This window comes from Carassius carassius, chromosome 15 (genome assembly GCF_963082965.1).
Source record: "Carassius carassius chromosome 15, fCarCar2.1, whole genome shotgun sequence".
Lineage (NCBI taxonomy): Eukaryota > Metazoa > Chordata > Actinopteri > Cypriniformes > Cyprinidae > Carassius > Carassius carassius.
In genome coordinates, this window is record NC_081769.1 from 21,701,677 (window position 1) to 21,718,601 (window position 16,925).

General features: G+C 38.9%; 1 protein-coding gene across 2 annotated transcripts in view; it reads left to right on the forward strand.

Moving 5' to 3' along the window:
* The window catches only part of LOC132158537 (atrial natriuretic peptide receptor 1-like), a 58,964-nt gene that overhangs the window by 22,688 nt on the left and 19,351 nt on the right, over positions 1–16,925 (forward strand). For both annotated transcript variants that reach the window (XM_059567979.1, XM_059567978.1), the window contains exons 3-5: positions 7,923–8,110; positions 9,157–9,270; positions 10,519–10,654. In XM_059567979.1, coding sequence (XP_059423962.1) covers positions 7,923–8,110; positions 9,157–9,270; positions 10,519–10,654 — 438 coding nt within the window. The remainder of the gene's footprint in view (positions 1–7,922; positions 8,111–9,156; positions 9,271–10,518; positions 10,655–16,925) is intronic.

Consider the following 16,925-nt stretch of genomic DNA (forward strand, 5'->3'; position numbering starts at 1 on the left):
TTTGCACAAGTCGAGAGTTGTTAAAAACTAAGCTTTGCCCAGTCTTTCAATTAGCTCATCAACTCTAGGCATGGGGTATGGATCAAAAGCTGACACTGCATTAAGCTTTGAAAAGTCCACGCAAAACCTGAGTGAACCATCCTTTTTTGGTACAAGTACCACTGGACTACACCACTCGCTCCTGGATGGTTCTATGATATCTAACTCAAGCATCACTTTCACTTCCTCTTTCAAAGCAGGAATCAGGCGTGCAGGAACTCTACAATGAGTCTGTCTAATGGGCTCGGTCTGCTGAAGGTGAATATCATGCTGTAGAAGATCTGTTTTCCCAGGCTGATCACTGAAGAGATTCTCTGGAACTCGTTTCAGGAACTCTCTCTGCTGATTAGGTGTAAGATGATCTACTGCTGGACAGGAAATCGACTTTTGATCAACTGGAAAGTATTGTTCATCCAGTTCCTCTTCTTCATCTACTCTTCTTGCCCATAGCTGCTCGGACCATGAGCCTTTTCTCTCATGCCAAGGTCTTAAAAGGTTAATATGAAAGACTTGCAACTTCTTCCTGCGATCTGGTAGAGAGATTTCATAATTAGTAGCACTTAGTTTGCGTAACACTTCATACGGCCCCTGCCACTTGGCCAGTAATGAACTGTCAGATGTAGGAAGAAGCAGTAGCACCTTCTGACCTGGACTTAATGTTCTCTTCCTGCTTGACTGATCATACCATTGTTTTTGTTGTTGTTGCGCATTGGCCATGTTGACTCTTACCAACTCTGCCATCGATTCCATCTTCTCCCTCATCTTAATGACATAAGACAAGATATTGGTTCGCTCACTTGCATTGTCTCCTTCCCAGGCCTCCTTTAAGACATCCAAAGGTCCACGAACCTGGCGTCCGTAGAGCAATTCGAAGGGTGAGTAGCCTGTAGACACTTGTGGAACTTCTCGATAGGCAAACATCAAATATAGCAGCCCCTGGTCCCAATCTGCACCTGTATCAGACACAAACTTGCGCAAAATTGCTTTCAATGTCAGATTGAACCTCTCTACCATACCGTCAGTCTGAGGATGATAGGGAGTGGTCATTATAGGATGTATACGCAACATTGAATACACTTGCTTAATTTGCCTGGACGTAAAGTTAGTTCCCTGGTCTGTGTTGATCTCTTTGGGTAAACCTACCCGTGAAAAGAGCTGAACAAGGGCATTAACAATTTGTCTCGTCTTTATGTTTTTAAGAGGAAAAACCTCTGGATGTCTGGTAGCATAATCGGCAACAACCAGAATATACCGATTTCCTGTTCTACTCTTTTCTAAGGGACCCACTATATCCATAGCAATCCTAGAAAACGGGATGTCAATAATAGGGAGACTCACAAGAGGTGCTCTATCGCTCTTTCTAGCTGGACTCACCAGCTGACACTCTGGACAAGACTTACAAAAATCCATTACGTCCATATACAGCCTGGGCCAATAAAATCTACTAGCAATTCTGGCTAGCGTTTTCTGCTGGCCTAAATGCCCGGCCCACGGTACCGAATGACCCAACTGCAATACTTTCAGTCTCATGGATTCAGGGACTACCAACCTTTCTCCTTCTGTGCTCTTCAGGTACAGCCTATCCTCTTTAAGTACAAAATGATCTTTCTGCAACAAAGTTGATACAGGGCTTCCCTTGTCTACCTTCTCAAACAATGGTTTCAGGGTTTTATCTTGCCTTTGAAGCTCCACTATATCATGAGGGATGCATTCAATATCATCTGCATAATGTTCAGGCAACTTTTCAACCATTTCTGTACCCTCAACTTTGTTCTGACGCCGCTCACGTCTAGATTTCCTCGATTTATGACCCTCACTAAAAGGTAAATCTTTCAGCAGCTGTTTACAGGTCATGTCATGCTTAGACTGGGCTCTTGTTACCACCCTAGCTTCAGCTATCTCACTGTCATTCTGCAAAAGATCTACAAGCACGGGCACATCTCTGCCCAAAATAACTGGATAGGGTGCCTGGTCCATTACCCCAACTGACAGATAATAAGCCTGACCACTTATTTCAATTAACAGCTCAGTTTTTGGATATTCTTTTTCATCACCATGAATACACCGCACTCTCAATTTGTCTAGCATCAATGTGTTCCCTTCCCCCAGACATTCAGATCTTACTAATGTTTGACTTGAACCAGAGTCCACTAAAGCTTTAAAGAATTTAGCCCCAATCTTTACATCAATTACAGTGTCTGTATTTGACTCTACCTCATTTAATCCTAGAGGGGATCTCGGCACATAACAAAGTCGGGTATTAGAAACTTTCTGTAAAGGGCTATCTGCTTTCTTATGTCCTGGCTGGCCACATCCATGACAAATAATCACAGCTCTACCCTTATACTGATTAACTGTCCCCTGCTGTTTACCCATGTTAGTACCAGAACTAACCTGTGCTACACTGGAATTAGTACCAAGATTACTCAGACCACTACCCCAACCATCCCCAGACTTACCGGTTGAGCTGTTGTTATGGGTTCGCCATCGTCTTGGTTGATACACAGATCGTCTTGCGGCCACAAAGGACTCTGCCATCTCTGCTGCTTGTTTAGAAGAGGTAGGGTTATACTGTCTCACCCATGTTCTGGTCTCTGGGTTGAGTAATTTGAGGAACTGTTCTAGAACAATCTGGTCACCAATCTCCTCCTTTGATCGACTCTTGGGATTCATCCATTTCTCATACAAGTCTCTTAGTCTTACTTGCAACTCTCTTGGAGTCTCATCTTCTGGAGCACTGTAAGCTCTGAAGCGCTGTCTGTACATTTCCACATTTATTTCGAACTTGTCAAGAATAGCCTGTTTGACCAAGCCATAGTTTAGAGAGTCATCAGGCTCCATGGCCACATAAGCTGCTCTTGCTTTTCCAGATAAGAGAGGTAATAAATGCAACACCCAGTCTTGCCTTGGCCATCTGCACGCTTGAGCAATACGTTCAAAAGTTGTTAGATAGTGCTCTATGTCCTCACCCTGGACCCAAGGAAGCATTCTCGGAGTCTGGAAACATGGCACTGAAGGTCCTTGTCCCTCAGTTAGATTTTCACCTCCTGAAGCATACTCATCATTTTGCAAAGGTTGTCGGCTTGTATGGATGGTCGAAGGCCGACGCATAGCTGTATCTGCTGATGCAGTTGCATGTCCTGCCACTGACTGTCGTTGTTGTAGGTCTTGATGAACTTCAGACTGCAGCTGTGTAAACTGATGGTGAAGCACCTGCCATTTATGATCTTGGCGTTGCGCCTCTCTTTCTAAGCATTCCTCTCTTTGCTGTTGCTTACGTAAAAACTTTTGCATCATATCCATAATTTAGTCAGTTGTACTCCCAGCTACAACTTCCCTTTGGTCTGGAACTGTGTACGTCGATTCAGACTCATGTGGAACATTAGACTCGTCCCTTGCCTTTGGTGCATCTTGCTTCTTTGGTGGCATTTTTGTTTAAAAACAATGTCTCTTGCCACCCAACTTGACAAAGGGTTTGTTGCACAACTCAACATGCAGCCTCCACATGTACTAGCCTCCTATCGGCCTGGAAGTACCGCTGCCACCATGTGTCAGGTAGTGAAAAGCCGAAAGGCCTGGGAGAAGTTAGGATGGCTCAGTACACGGGAGTGATTTTCAAAATGCCAGTTGTGATTTATTTTAGAAGCTGCATTTTCAAGAAGCAGTCCATGTGGTGCACAAAAATAAACAAAGAAACAAAACAAAAAAAAACAAAACACTTAATGCAACATACACTGGTGCTAAAAAAAAATCAAAAACAAAATGCTGTGAGCAGCAAAAACTGGCACTAAACAATGCCTAGTGGTACATCCACATAATAATCAGCATGTCTCACCTCAGACAAGTTCTTACATTGGCACAGAATTCACAGGATGCAACCCCCCATTACTCTTCTTCTTCTTCTTCTTCGTTGATGTTTAACGGCGGTTGGCATCCAACATTAATGGTGCATTTCCGCCACCTACTGTATTGGAGTGTGGACCGGAGATATCTAATTAACTAACTTAAAAAAAAAAAAACCCTATTGTAAGAAATATCTTCCAACGATAATATTTATATCCTTTCTGCCAATCTTGTTTCCTTTAAATATCGAAATAACAGTGTACTCATATCATTTAATGGTTTCCCCAGCAACTCTTCAAGTGAATTTCCTTGTGCCCCTAACCCTCTTATGCCCTCTCTCATCTTTCTTTCCTTCTCATATTTCTGACACTCAAAAATCACATGTTCCACAGATTCAATATTATCACAAAATTCACACCTATCTGATATGATCTTACCCATAATATGTAAATACTTATTCAACCCAAAATGTCCTATTCTTAACCTAGTGAAGATAATTTCTTCCATTCGATTCCTTCCCGTAACCCTCTCTGTCCCAACTTTTTGTTGAATGTTATATAAATGTCTCCCTTTCTCCTCTGCATCCCAATATATCTGCCATTTTTTATTAATTTCTGACCAGATTTGTGCTTTGGCTTCTGCCTTACTTATTGTAATTGCTATATCCACATCTTCCCTTTTACTGGCTTGTTTTGCCAACCTATCTACGGTTTCATTTCCCTTCACCCCCACATGTGCTGGAACCCATGTAAATTTTACCCTTACCCCCATCTGACAAATCCGTGAATGAAGTTCTAGTATTTCATATATTATGTCCTGTCTTGCTTTTGATCTAAATGATTTCAAACTCTTCAGAACTGCACTAGAGTCTGAGCATATGACAACTTTTGCAGGTTTCATTTCTTCTATCCACTGCAATGCCAACCAAACAGCCACCAACTCAACGGTGAATACTGATAAATTATCAGAAAGTCTACTTTGCATCTCTACCCCCATTTTTGGTATACTGAAAGCAGATCCGACTTTTCCAGATTCATGATCTTTAGACCCATCAGTGAATATGACCAAATATTTACTATACTTATCATTCATCCTATCACAAAATGCCGGGCAAAAATCCAACCCCTCTCTATTCCTTGTGTGGCTATTTAAAATCTCTAGATCCACACAAGTCTGCCAAAGAAGCCATGGTGGTCTGACTGGCAGCGGAACTGTTGGGCTAAATTCCTTTCCCTCTAGTCCCATCTCTTTCCCAATAGCATCACCTACCCATCCAAAACTCTGACTTTTAACCCTTTCATGCTCCCAGCATACCTGTATAACTTCTCTTGTGGGGTGAGATCTATCCTGTCCTTGCAGGTTTGCCCAATAGTTGGCTGTCAACTGTTCTCTTCTTAATTGCAGAGGCATCTCACCCATTTCCACCTGTATTGCCGCTGCCGGTGACGTATGAAACGCCCCAGAACATATTCTTAATGCTTGTGCTTGTACAACATCCAACTTGGCCAATGTAGTTTTAGCTGCATCTCTGTATGCTATGCAACCATAATCTATTACTGATTTAATCAATGCATCATATATCCCCTTCAGTGCTTCCCTACTCGCACCCCAGTCCACTCCTGCCAAACATCTCATCACATTTAATACTTTTTTACATTTAACTATGATTTTCTCAATATGGCCAGCCCATGTCAACCTAGCATCAAACACCATTCCCAAAAATCTAAAGGATTCAACCCTCTCCAGTACATGTCCATATAGTTTAAGATTGATCTCTTCCCCCAACTTTTTCCTTGTGAAGAAAACAACCTGTGATTTTTCCTTTGAAAATCTAAAACCCCATCTCATTGACCACCGCCCTACTAGATCAATTGCTTCCTGGACTTTCCTAACTGTATAATTTATATTCCTCCTCCTTTTCCACATAGCCCCGTCATCAGCAAACAAAGATCTTCCAATCCCAGGCCCCACCTCTGAAAATACATCATTTATCATGATGGAGAAGAGCAAAGGACTAATCACACTTCCCTGGGGGGTCCCATTTTCTAGGAGGTAACTGCCAGAAATTTCTTTCCCCACTCTCACTCTTATAGATCGTCCATACAGGAAATCCTTCACCCAGTTAAATGCCCTACCTCCTATACCCAATTTATCCAGTTTAATCATCAGCCCCTCTTTCCACATCATGTCATATGCTTTCTCGACGTAAAAGAAAACTGCTACCACTGTTTCCTTATTAACTTGTGCCTTCCTTATTTCATCTTCCAAGCATATTACTGGATCCATTGTTCCCCTCCCCTTCCTGAATCCACTTTGACATGATACAATTAATTCCCTCTTCTCCAGAAAATAAACCAGTCTGTCTGTTACCATACGTTCCAAAATTTTTCCCACATGAGATGTTAAAGCAATTGGCCTATAGCTAGTAGGTTTTGTCGGATCCTTCCCTGGTTTCCTAATTGGAACTACAACTGCTTCCTTCCAAAACTTTGGAAGCTGTCCTTCCTCCCAACTTCTGTTGTATAATCGAAGCAGTCTCCCTAACGCTACCTAACGCCACATTTCGTCTTCTCCTGGCGATGTCAGAACTGCTCTAGCAATTGCTCTCTCCATCTCTGCCTTAGAAAATGGAGCACTCAATGCATCACCCACTTCCTCCCTTTTTTCCAATACCCCAGGATATTCCTTCAATGTCATTTCCCTTCCTTTCTTCCACTCACCCTCCAAGTTGTCAGAGCTATGTATGTCAAGATTTCATTTCCACTCCCTAACGTTACCTGTTTCCCCTTTCCACTTTTGCTCTTCTCTCGTCTTCCTCCACCTCCACCTCTTTCCTCCATCTCCAGTCCAGTCACAGTACAGCCGTACCGAACCACCGACACCCTGTCGTTTGTGTGTCTGACTGCTGTTTTGTGTTTAATTCCAACAAGCGCACCTCGCTGAACAAACAACTCAGCTCAAGCTCCCCCCATTACTCTGATCAGACCATTGTTTAAATACACAAATTTCCCACCCAAACACTGGTGGATCAAACCATATTCACGGGGAGGAACCTGTCTCAAAAACACACAATACAGACTTTCACAGCAAAGCATTAGTAGCTACATAACTAATATACATTCTCATAAACTCATTTTTTACATGAAGTAACCATAATACAAACATACATAACATGCATAACAAACACTCAAACATTAACACTCCATAGCACTCATGTCTCCCTCCATTTTGTAAAATGGTACGTTCCGGATATGCGCACTAACAGAACCCACCTCCAAACACTGGATTAGACATGCAAGATCTAACATGTGCTGTAAAATGTAAATTTACCAAATAAATAAATAATTCAAAACAAACAATGACTCTTGTATCCTTCATAACCTTAACACATTGAACAAATGATCTTGGTACCATCTATCAACATACACATTGTCAACACACAAAATATAATAAAATTTAGGTTGGCACTCTAGTGATGATGTCATTGACCTGGACCATCATCACAACGGGATATTAAGATATTTTCTGAGAATATAATTTTTTTCTAAAAATAATAAAATAATAATACATTATATAGATTTTTAAAAAAACAACAAATAAATAAAATAAATGTAAAAATGTATTTAAATACATTACCTGAAAACAAGTCTTATTATTTCATACATTTTTGCATAAATGTACATTTATCTTGCAAATAAATGTATGCATATACTTAAATTAAAAAACATATTATATTACTGGAAAACGAGGCAAAAGTACTGTTTAGGAAAACAATATGATGCAGTGTGGATGAATCATAAATAACATGTACTGTATGACGTGTGAAGCTAAAAGCATAGAACAGACAGTCCAGACACATCCAGAGACATAAATGCATTAATGCACCATACAGACACATTTACACGCATTACCAAAAATGCACACACATGCTAACTCCTGTCTGGATGTATTAAATTGCTGAGGTAATGGCATTATGAAGAGGCTAAAGTTTTCTCATATCAATATCTTTTTTCTCTCTCTCTCTCTCTTTGTCATTACAGTGGTGTTCGTATGCTGTTCTCCGGATATTTTCCGGCAGTTAATGGTGCACTTCCACAGGGCAGGTCTCCCTAAGGAGGAATATGTCTTCTTCTACATTGACATCTTTGGACGCAGTTTGGAGTCCAGGCCTTCTCAGCCGTGGGCCAGAGGAGACAGAGATGATGTCTTTGCAATGGAGGCCTTCCAGGTGATTAAAGCCTTTCATAAAACATGAAAGAAAATGACAAACAAATAGAGATTAAGAGATACAATTTCAGGAGACAGTCATTTTTAGTTACAACTACTGTTGCTTTGTAGTGTGTCATAATAACAACGTGTTTCATTTAAACATCCTCAAACACATAATGATCTCTGATATGCCTCAGAGGGCTCAAATCTGAGCCATATTCTTATCAAATGCTCTGCAGGTCACTCTGGCTTCGGTTGGTATCACAGAACTGCTTTCAGCAGCTCCTACTGTTATAACAGCCGTCTGTTTTGAGTGTGATAAACAGTCTGAACTCCAATACTCAGTACCCGCTGATGAACCCACGCACAGTTAAAATCAGGACATGTTGACACTCATTGGAGCTTAGCTTTGGTAAATTATGCTTGCACACAACATGCAGTTTGTTGAATAATTATGCTTTTTCTTAATTTTACTACCTGACTAAATTAACAAACTATTACTATTTAAACTGGGAATTATAAGAGAAATACTTCAGTCTGTCAGGAAAAGAAAAGGTGTTAAATGTTTGTTGATAGGATTTTATGAATATTAGCAGTTCATCTGATTACGATTTGTCTGTGAATGTGATGTAAGTCAGCAGTTATTCATCAAATGATGGAGAAGTGCATTATAACCAGTCATATATCCAAATGCACCATGTAGTCAGGCGTACTTTCAATATTTTAAAGAGCTGATTCAGGTGTCTGAATCACAGTTTCGATAATGTTTTAGATTCCCAGTCAGATTGTGGTAGTCTGTTGCATTTTCCACAACTTAACACCCAGAACTGACCAACCTTTATGTAAGTGAAAAATATTTTATGTATTTTACAATATACACTACTCATCAATAGTTCAAGTGTTTTCAGCATAGTTGAAAATGAAATGGTTCTTGAGCACCAAATCAGCATCATAGAATGATTTCTAAAGGATCATGTGACACTGTACACTGGAATAATGACTGTTGAAAATTCAGTTACAGCTTCCTCTTAGGACAAATCGTATATTTTTTGTATATTTTTTCAGAGTGTGAAGATTCTGACCTACCTAGAGCCCCAGAATCAGGAGTACAAGGAGTTTGTCAGTGTTCTAAAATCGGATGCAAAACGGATGTTCAACTTCACCGTGAAGGATTCTTTGGTAAGAAAGATCATTGTGAAGTCCTCTATCAATTTCATTTCATTTTTGGATGATGTATTATTATGCATTTCTACCAAGACTCTACTGTGCTCGCCATCTTTTCTCTTGCCTAGAAATTACTATGTATTTCTATCTTGCTAGATACTCTATGTGCCTCTATTACAGCCAGGGTTCTCTCATAAAGAGCTTAAAGAGACCCAAAAATTATAAAATGAATGTTTGTTTTTTTTCAGCCAAAATGCATTATGTGTGTTTACAGCTTTTATTCACTTAATGATGCACAAAGAAACAGGCTATAATGCACTTTTGCTCTCTTTCTTCAAAAATCGTTGAACATAATTATATATCTCTATGAATGTGTGAGGCCCAGAATATGAAATTAATGTGACGTACACATGCTAATTTCTGGTCAAACAGATTTAAGCTTCACAGAGTCCATCAGGAGACTAAAGTCCATGCATTTTAATGAAGGAAAATATGTTTAGTTATGGAACTCATGTGTATGATGCATTTTTCTCTTAATGTGTGTTCTGCTTATTGAATTTAATAGAGTAGGGAACATATAATGTGCATGTAGAGAGGTAATTTAGTTCATCTTTATTTCACAGTGCATTTCAAAACAACGTAGATAAAAAATTTCACAGACACGTGAAAGAGAACAGGGCTTGTTGAGACGTTTCATGGGGTGTTTCAGCTCGAACTCTTGTATTTTATCACTGTTCGCTACCAGACAAACAAGCCATATGAGCACATCTGTCTTCATTTATCTGAGGCTTTGTGGATTCTAATCAAGAGGCCTGAGTCTCAGATCATCTTTAAGTGTTTTTCTGGGTCCCATTTCACATTTAGCAAGTGACAGGGGACTTGAGTGAAGCGAAATATAAAAAGAAAAACTCTTTTACAGTGACTGTGCCTTAAAAAGCAAATCCCTCATCAGTTCTGTTCATTTGCATGTAAATGGATCTCTGCGGGGGTCAAATGGTCAGAATGGACCGGGAGAGAAGATTAAGAGATGAAGCACTTTACCCTGTGCCTCACGCAGTCTGACTTTCATTTTTCATTTTTGTGCCAAATATTTGATGAAGGATTCAAATCAGATCAGGTGTATTTAAAAAAAACAACAGAAAAATAGCATCCTAAGTAGGATTTGTGTCAAGAAAATCAATCTAACACATCCATCTGGACCAGCCTAGTTATGATTATGAATTTGCTCATCTTTGTATTCATTTGTGTATTTGATTCTTTCAGATGAACATCATCTCAGGTGGTTTCTATGATGGTCTGATGTTGTACTGCAGTGCTCTAAATGAGAGTCTTGCGGAAGGACATGGTCGACCTTCAGGAGAGTCTGTCACAAAGAGAATGTGGAACCGCACTTATTATGGTGAGCACATGATCTAAGTGAAACCCAAAATCCAGAACATGAGCTCAAGATTTGTCTTTCATAGAAAACAACTATGAAAGACAAATCCACAATCTTTGAGACAAAGTAAGTTAAATTGTGATGAAACCTAGGAAAACCCACCACATGGTGAAATTGTTACCTTTTTTTAGAAAGTTCAAGCCCTTTCAGAAACTGTTTTAATTTTGTCCATAGCTTGAACATAACAAAAGTTATGGCTCTCTGACATTGGTTGATAGCTTTGATTTTCAGGAAAAAAAAATGGGTTTAAAGTGAGGCAACGAAAATAGAAACACAACAGTCAATTATTACAAGTCTTATTTTAGTCACTGTACATGATGTAAAAGATTCAAAATGACCCCAAGGAACTTGCAAACATTTGAATATTAAGTGTATATACCTGTATCTGTTCATAAAACATCACAGATTAGAGCTTGCATGCTCTCCAATTCTTCTCCTGTTTCACTCTGGACTTATTGCTGGACTTAATACATAACCAGACACAGTTCAGGGTTGTAACTTTTAATTTTGTGTTCTAAATATGTTTTAGTTCATGCTGTCACCATTTGAACTAAATGAAAGTAATGCATAGCGATATGAAATTGGTGCTGGGGGCCCTTTAAGAATGAGAGCTGTCTGTCAGGAGCGCTATATTGCATCATTACACAACCAGATTAAAGTTACAATGAAGAGGACAGTTTTCCGTTGTCTCTGAACTTTTGATCACCCCTTGTATGTTTACATTTAATTTGTACATTACATTTGCAGCGCACCTGTGCACATAACAGACTGTCATCGGACTCCTCCTCTTTATCATTTGATCCTTCATCTCTGAATGTGAAATAGTCAATTCTAACATCGTTTAGGGCACTGACATCACCAAGCAGCAGACTGAGACAAGCAAGATCTTTAAGTGAGCAGCTACTTCAAACTGTGTTGTTCTCTTGCGCTCTGCCATCTCACAATATATAACATTTTATAATTATAATCATCGTCACATGACCAACATTTACGTTGCGTCTCATTTAGTTTTTGTCTCGTGAAAAAAGGTTCATTGTCGACAATATTAAGTCATAATTTTCATTTACGAAAGCAACGCTACATTTGACCTATTTTTTGAATTTCCTGAATTCGTTATCAAGATGTTATCAAGATTTTCTGCTACGTGTAAGAAAAAACTAAACAAAAAAATAGATTTTTCTACATTTCTAAATTTTGTCACAATTTATGCATGCTTTTTTTTTTACAGTGCAGTTTCCCCCATGTGTTACATTTTCAGGTCACAAGAGTAAAAATGTGATTTGTTTTTATTTAAATAATGTGTGGGTGTGTGTTTGTTTCTTTGTGTTGCGTGCTAATTTTTTATTTTATTTTCCAGTATGTCTTAATTATGCCTGTTGTATAAATGTTTTTTGCTTTCTTGTCTTATAATAGGGAAAAATTATTACATTATTTTTAGGATGTGCTTAAAATAACCCTTACCCTTTAGGCCTTCTGTACATTGTAGCTTAATTAATCATTAAGAGAAAGAGAAACAGACCTCTGTCTGTGCCAGGTCCAGTTTGGTTTCTATCAATTAAACAGAATATGTAATAATATGCCCTGCAGCAGAAAGTCTGGCATTACAGACCCTAACAAACAGCTATGTGCAGAGACTGATCCGGTGACGCACTTTCCAAAATTATTATGTGACTTCTGTAAGGTCTAAGGTTTAAAAAAAAAAATATGGTCGCACATGTGTGTAGACACCCATGCAGACACACTTTAAGCAAAAATACATATCAGTTAATTACAATTACTATAATTACTATTGATAGCTCATGCAAAACCTTCATGTGATATCTTACAGCTAGTTTGCATACTGTAGGCTGACTATGCCTTTGCATTGATTTATTGCGTTTACAGAAAGTGTTGCCTTTATACAGTGTATCCAGTCCTGTTGTAAGTGTAGGCTCTTATATAAGTGTACATCCACAGATGCATGTGTAGAGATTAATGAGATTAATTATGAAGTAAAAATAACTGAAATAAGTGCAATTTATCACTTGTGTTAATGGTCCTAGATTGACGAATCCTGTTGAAGGATTGCCGTGGACTGTAGTCCTGTAATAATCTGATGTGTAATCACATGATCATTTCAATTGAGTGTGCATTAGAGACAACATGCTAGTCTGTTTTCTGTCTTCTCTCTCACAAAACTTTACCCAGACTCATTTGTTCATGAATTTACTCAGCCTATTTATTCCTTAATTTATAGTTTATATGGCTTTTGGCAGCTTTATTGCTTCCTAGTAACTAGTAACCAACTAAGTACAGATGTTTTCTCTCTTTTGCTCTGTCTCCATATTGTGCCTTTCATTCCTGCATCTGCCGTATCTCTGTCGTTCCACCTGTTCCTCTGCCCTCCCCGCTTCTCATAACTCATTCTCTCTTCTTGAGCTGTTTCCCTGTGAATGGCGATGAAGTCTCTAAAGGACATGGAGCCCCAAGGTTCCTTTTTCACAATTGTTTAAGTTTTCATTAGTCATGTACTGTTCATTTTTCCCTGTCATGTCACTTTTGTTTAAGCATTTCACTGAATTAAATGCAAGATTGTGCTCATTTACAGCTAGTTCCATGAAATATTGCCCAAATATATTCTTTGCTTACAGATCAACCAGCAATTTTACCCATTCGTTTAGACTAATAACCATTATCCATTAAACATGCATTTGCACAGTGGGGACTAAAACTCCCCACTGTGAAATTATGAAGTCTTATTATTAAAATCTAAAAGTTTGAACAGGAATGATACACTATTTCTTGATTACTACTGTAATTAAAAAGACATTTGTGAACTAGACTAAAGTTTAGTAAAGTTTTTGTATTGGTTGAAAATCTTTAAAAAAGTCCTGTCCTTTAGAGACAAAGAGCCTTAGAAGTTGTCCCCATTTAGATGCAAACTGTGCATGATAAAGATAAATAATCAAAAGTCAAGGTATTGTCTGTTGGCTAAAGAATGCATTTGGCATTCAATGCAGCAAACAAATCCAAGTTGTCAATACAAATGAGAGAACTCTTATCCAAATGTGTCATGTTTTTTATTTTTTATTTTTACAAGATAAAACCAATTAGACAATAAAGACAAGCATTTATAAGATTTCTTCTATTATCATCCAACCGTACACTCATGCATCCTCCCGTCATTTTTTATCTGATCCCAATCTGCAGTATTTGACTTCCCTCAAATTATTCTAAAATCAGCAGGTGTCCTGTTGCCATGGATCTGCTTCAAATATAAAGAGATTACATGGTTGGTTTGCCCACCCACGCACGAGCCAGGTGTGTTTCTGGAGATGTTTGACCAAAGCTTGTGGTCTGAATAGACCACCACATGAGCCAGACTCCTGTTCCCAGACTCATTCATGCATGCACGGCAGCTTTTCCTGCTCATGTCCTTCTGTGACATTTGATATGGAACAATCTGGACAATATACTGATACTGGCTGCATCGGCTAGTCACAAAATAAATAAATACATCAACATTCAATATTTTTAATTGAAATTTGGGTTACAATTATTTTGTAATTTTACATGTATCTTATCTTGGGGGCAGCTGTGGCTAGAGACTGGTTAGAGACTTGGACTTGTAACCCGTTAGAGACTTGACTGGTTAGAGACTTGCACTTTTAACCTGAAGGTTGCAGGTTCGAGTCTCGGTGTTGGCAGGAGTTGTAGGTGGGGAGGGAGTTAATGAACAGCGCTCTCTTCCACCCTCAATACCCATGGCTGTGCCCTTGAGCAAGGCACTGAACCCCCAGTTGCTCCCCGGGCGCTGGATCTATAGCTGCCCAATGCTCCGGGTGTGTGTTCACGGTGTGTTCACTTCTCACTGCTGTGTGTGTGCACTTTGACGGGTTAAATGCAGAGCACAAATTCCGAGTATGGGTTACCATACTTGGCAAATGCCACGACTTTCACTTTCATTTTAAGTTTAGAAATCACCATGATTTGGGTAACTTTAAAGCCTTTGAGTGTGAACTTTCTTAAATATAGAGAAGCTTAGACAACTGAGGAAATTTGCATAGCATTATAGGCAATTTGTCCATAATAATGATGCAAATAAATTAACTAAAACTCAATAGCATCCTCTTACATTTATGACAGTTATGATTATTCTTATCCTTACAATATCTTTCTATTTTATGTAGGACTTGACAGTAAACAACTTGAGTTTAGCTTACCTGTCAATATAACAATTGTTTGGAGAGATTATTTTTTGAGTGGAATACAGTGCTGCATTATTTATGTCTATATATTCTTTGAAGGACTCCCTGTGTCTCTGATATAAGGTTATATTGGTTTTTTTGTTGTTATAATTTTTTCAATTCCTGTGCTGTTTTATGAGGTTAGATTATTAAAATATCTTAGACTTAGGGCATTGTTTCTTTTAACTAAAGAGAGCATTCACTTGCAGAAGATCTGCACAGGCTGTGCAAAATGTGTGACTTTCAATAGAAAGATTTATTTGGATGCTGACTGCAATTAGAGTTCTGTAAAAATGAAAACGCTCATTTAGACATCTGTAACGGCAGCCAAATCAAATATTGAAATTACTAAGTTACTCCTGATCCAGCTAGTGCTGTTATATCCTTTAATCCTGTCTTCTAAAGATTGCACTTACAAACTTGGGCACACTAGGTTTTTGCAGAGATATGAAGCCACTGAATAGACCAAAGCACAGAATGTTCTACATACTTTTTCTGCCTTTTATGGGACATTTAAAAGAGGAAGTAGACTTTCTTTAGTTCGCTTATAAAATCATTCTCTCTCTTTATTGTAAAGATTATGAAATCCTTTTCAGATCTATTGATTGAGTGCCTAATATTTCAGTTACATTGTGCCAGTTTGCACAGCTGACTCAGAAAGGGACTGACTCAATGGATCAAATCAGTAATGTCTTTCAACTGCCCATTATTTCATGCACCTTTAACTATTTCTTAGAACTTAGTATCTTTTCTATTACGTTTTTGATATTAACATCAACATTTTAGGTTAAGTTAAAAGTGTATATATATATATATATATATATATATATATATATATATGTGTCACTGTCACAACTGTGAGGAGTCAAGGAACAAGGAGACATAGTAAAAATACGAATAACAGTCTTTAGTAATCCAAAACCAGGGGTAACACAGGGCAAGCAGGAACACACACGTAGTACATTTCATGGATGACACTGAACAAAGGAAACACACGATAGACTACAACTACACTTTAAATACCAGACTAAATGAGGGTAATTGACGAGACACATCTGAACCAAATTAACACAAACAGGGGAGAAACTGGGTAATGGGGAGCACATAAGTACAGAAAACACAACAAAACAGGTCCTAGGGTGTGACATTTTGCCCCCCCACTTGGAAGGTGCGTCCTCGTGCCGCAGGAAAAACAGAGGGAAGTACAGGTGAGAACTTGGGAGGAGGACGGACACCCGCGGGGGGGATGGCAGCCAGAGTCCATGGTGGAGATGATAAAGGGAGGAAACAGGAGGAGCCAGGGTGGAGACGGGAGGGGCTTGGAGCTGGCGGAGCCAGGTGGGATCCAGACCACAGCCATAAAGGTGACCTACGGTGGAGCCGACAGAGGGAGGAGCCATGGTGGAGGAAGAGCTGATGACTTCAGGAGGGCGACCGATGGCGGCAGGTGACAGAGAAGCCCGAGATTGAGAGCCAATGAGCCAGGGCGTGAGGGAGGATCTAGAGGCCCGAGGCGGAGGAGATGATTCAGGCGACAGAAGAGGAGGCTCCATGGAGCCATATTTTCATGACTATGAAAGTTGTGTTTTCTGTCCCTAACTCCAAAAAGATAATAAAGACACATAAAATATACTGTTTTCCATATATAATCATTTGAGGTAATCAGACCAACATTAACAAAAAATGTTAATGCTGATATAAAAAATATTTTCTTTCATTAAATGTTATGTTTTTGGTTAGTAATATAATAATTTAATAATTTGTATTTATATAGCTATAAAATGACTCCAAGTTACGTATATAAATAAATACACTTTTGCTTGAAAATGATGAGGCGAAATGTAACTTCCTGATTGTTTGTACTGATGCTTCCAGTTCTATCACAGGTCATTCTCACAATATAGACAAAACCTCATCTATAGCAAACAGGTAGATAACGAAGTTTTCAAGGCATGAATACAGCATCTACATCATAGGAGATGGGAAATATGTTTTTGCTTACTTCA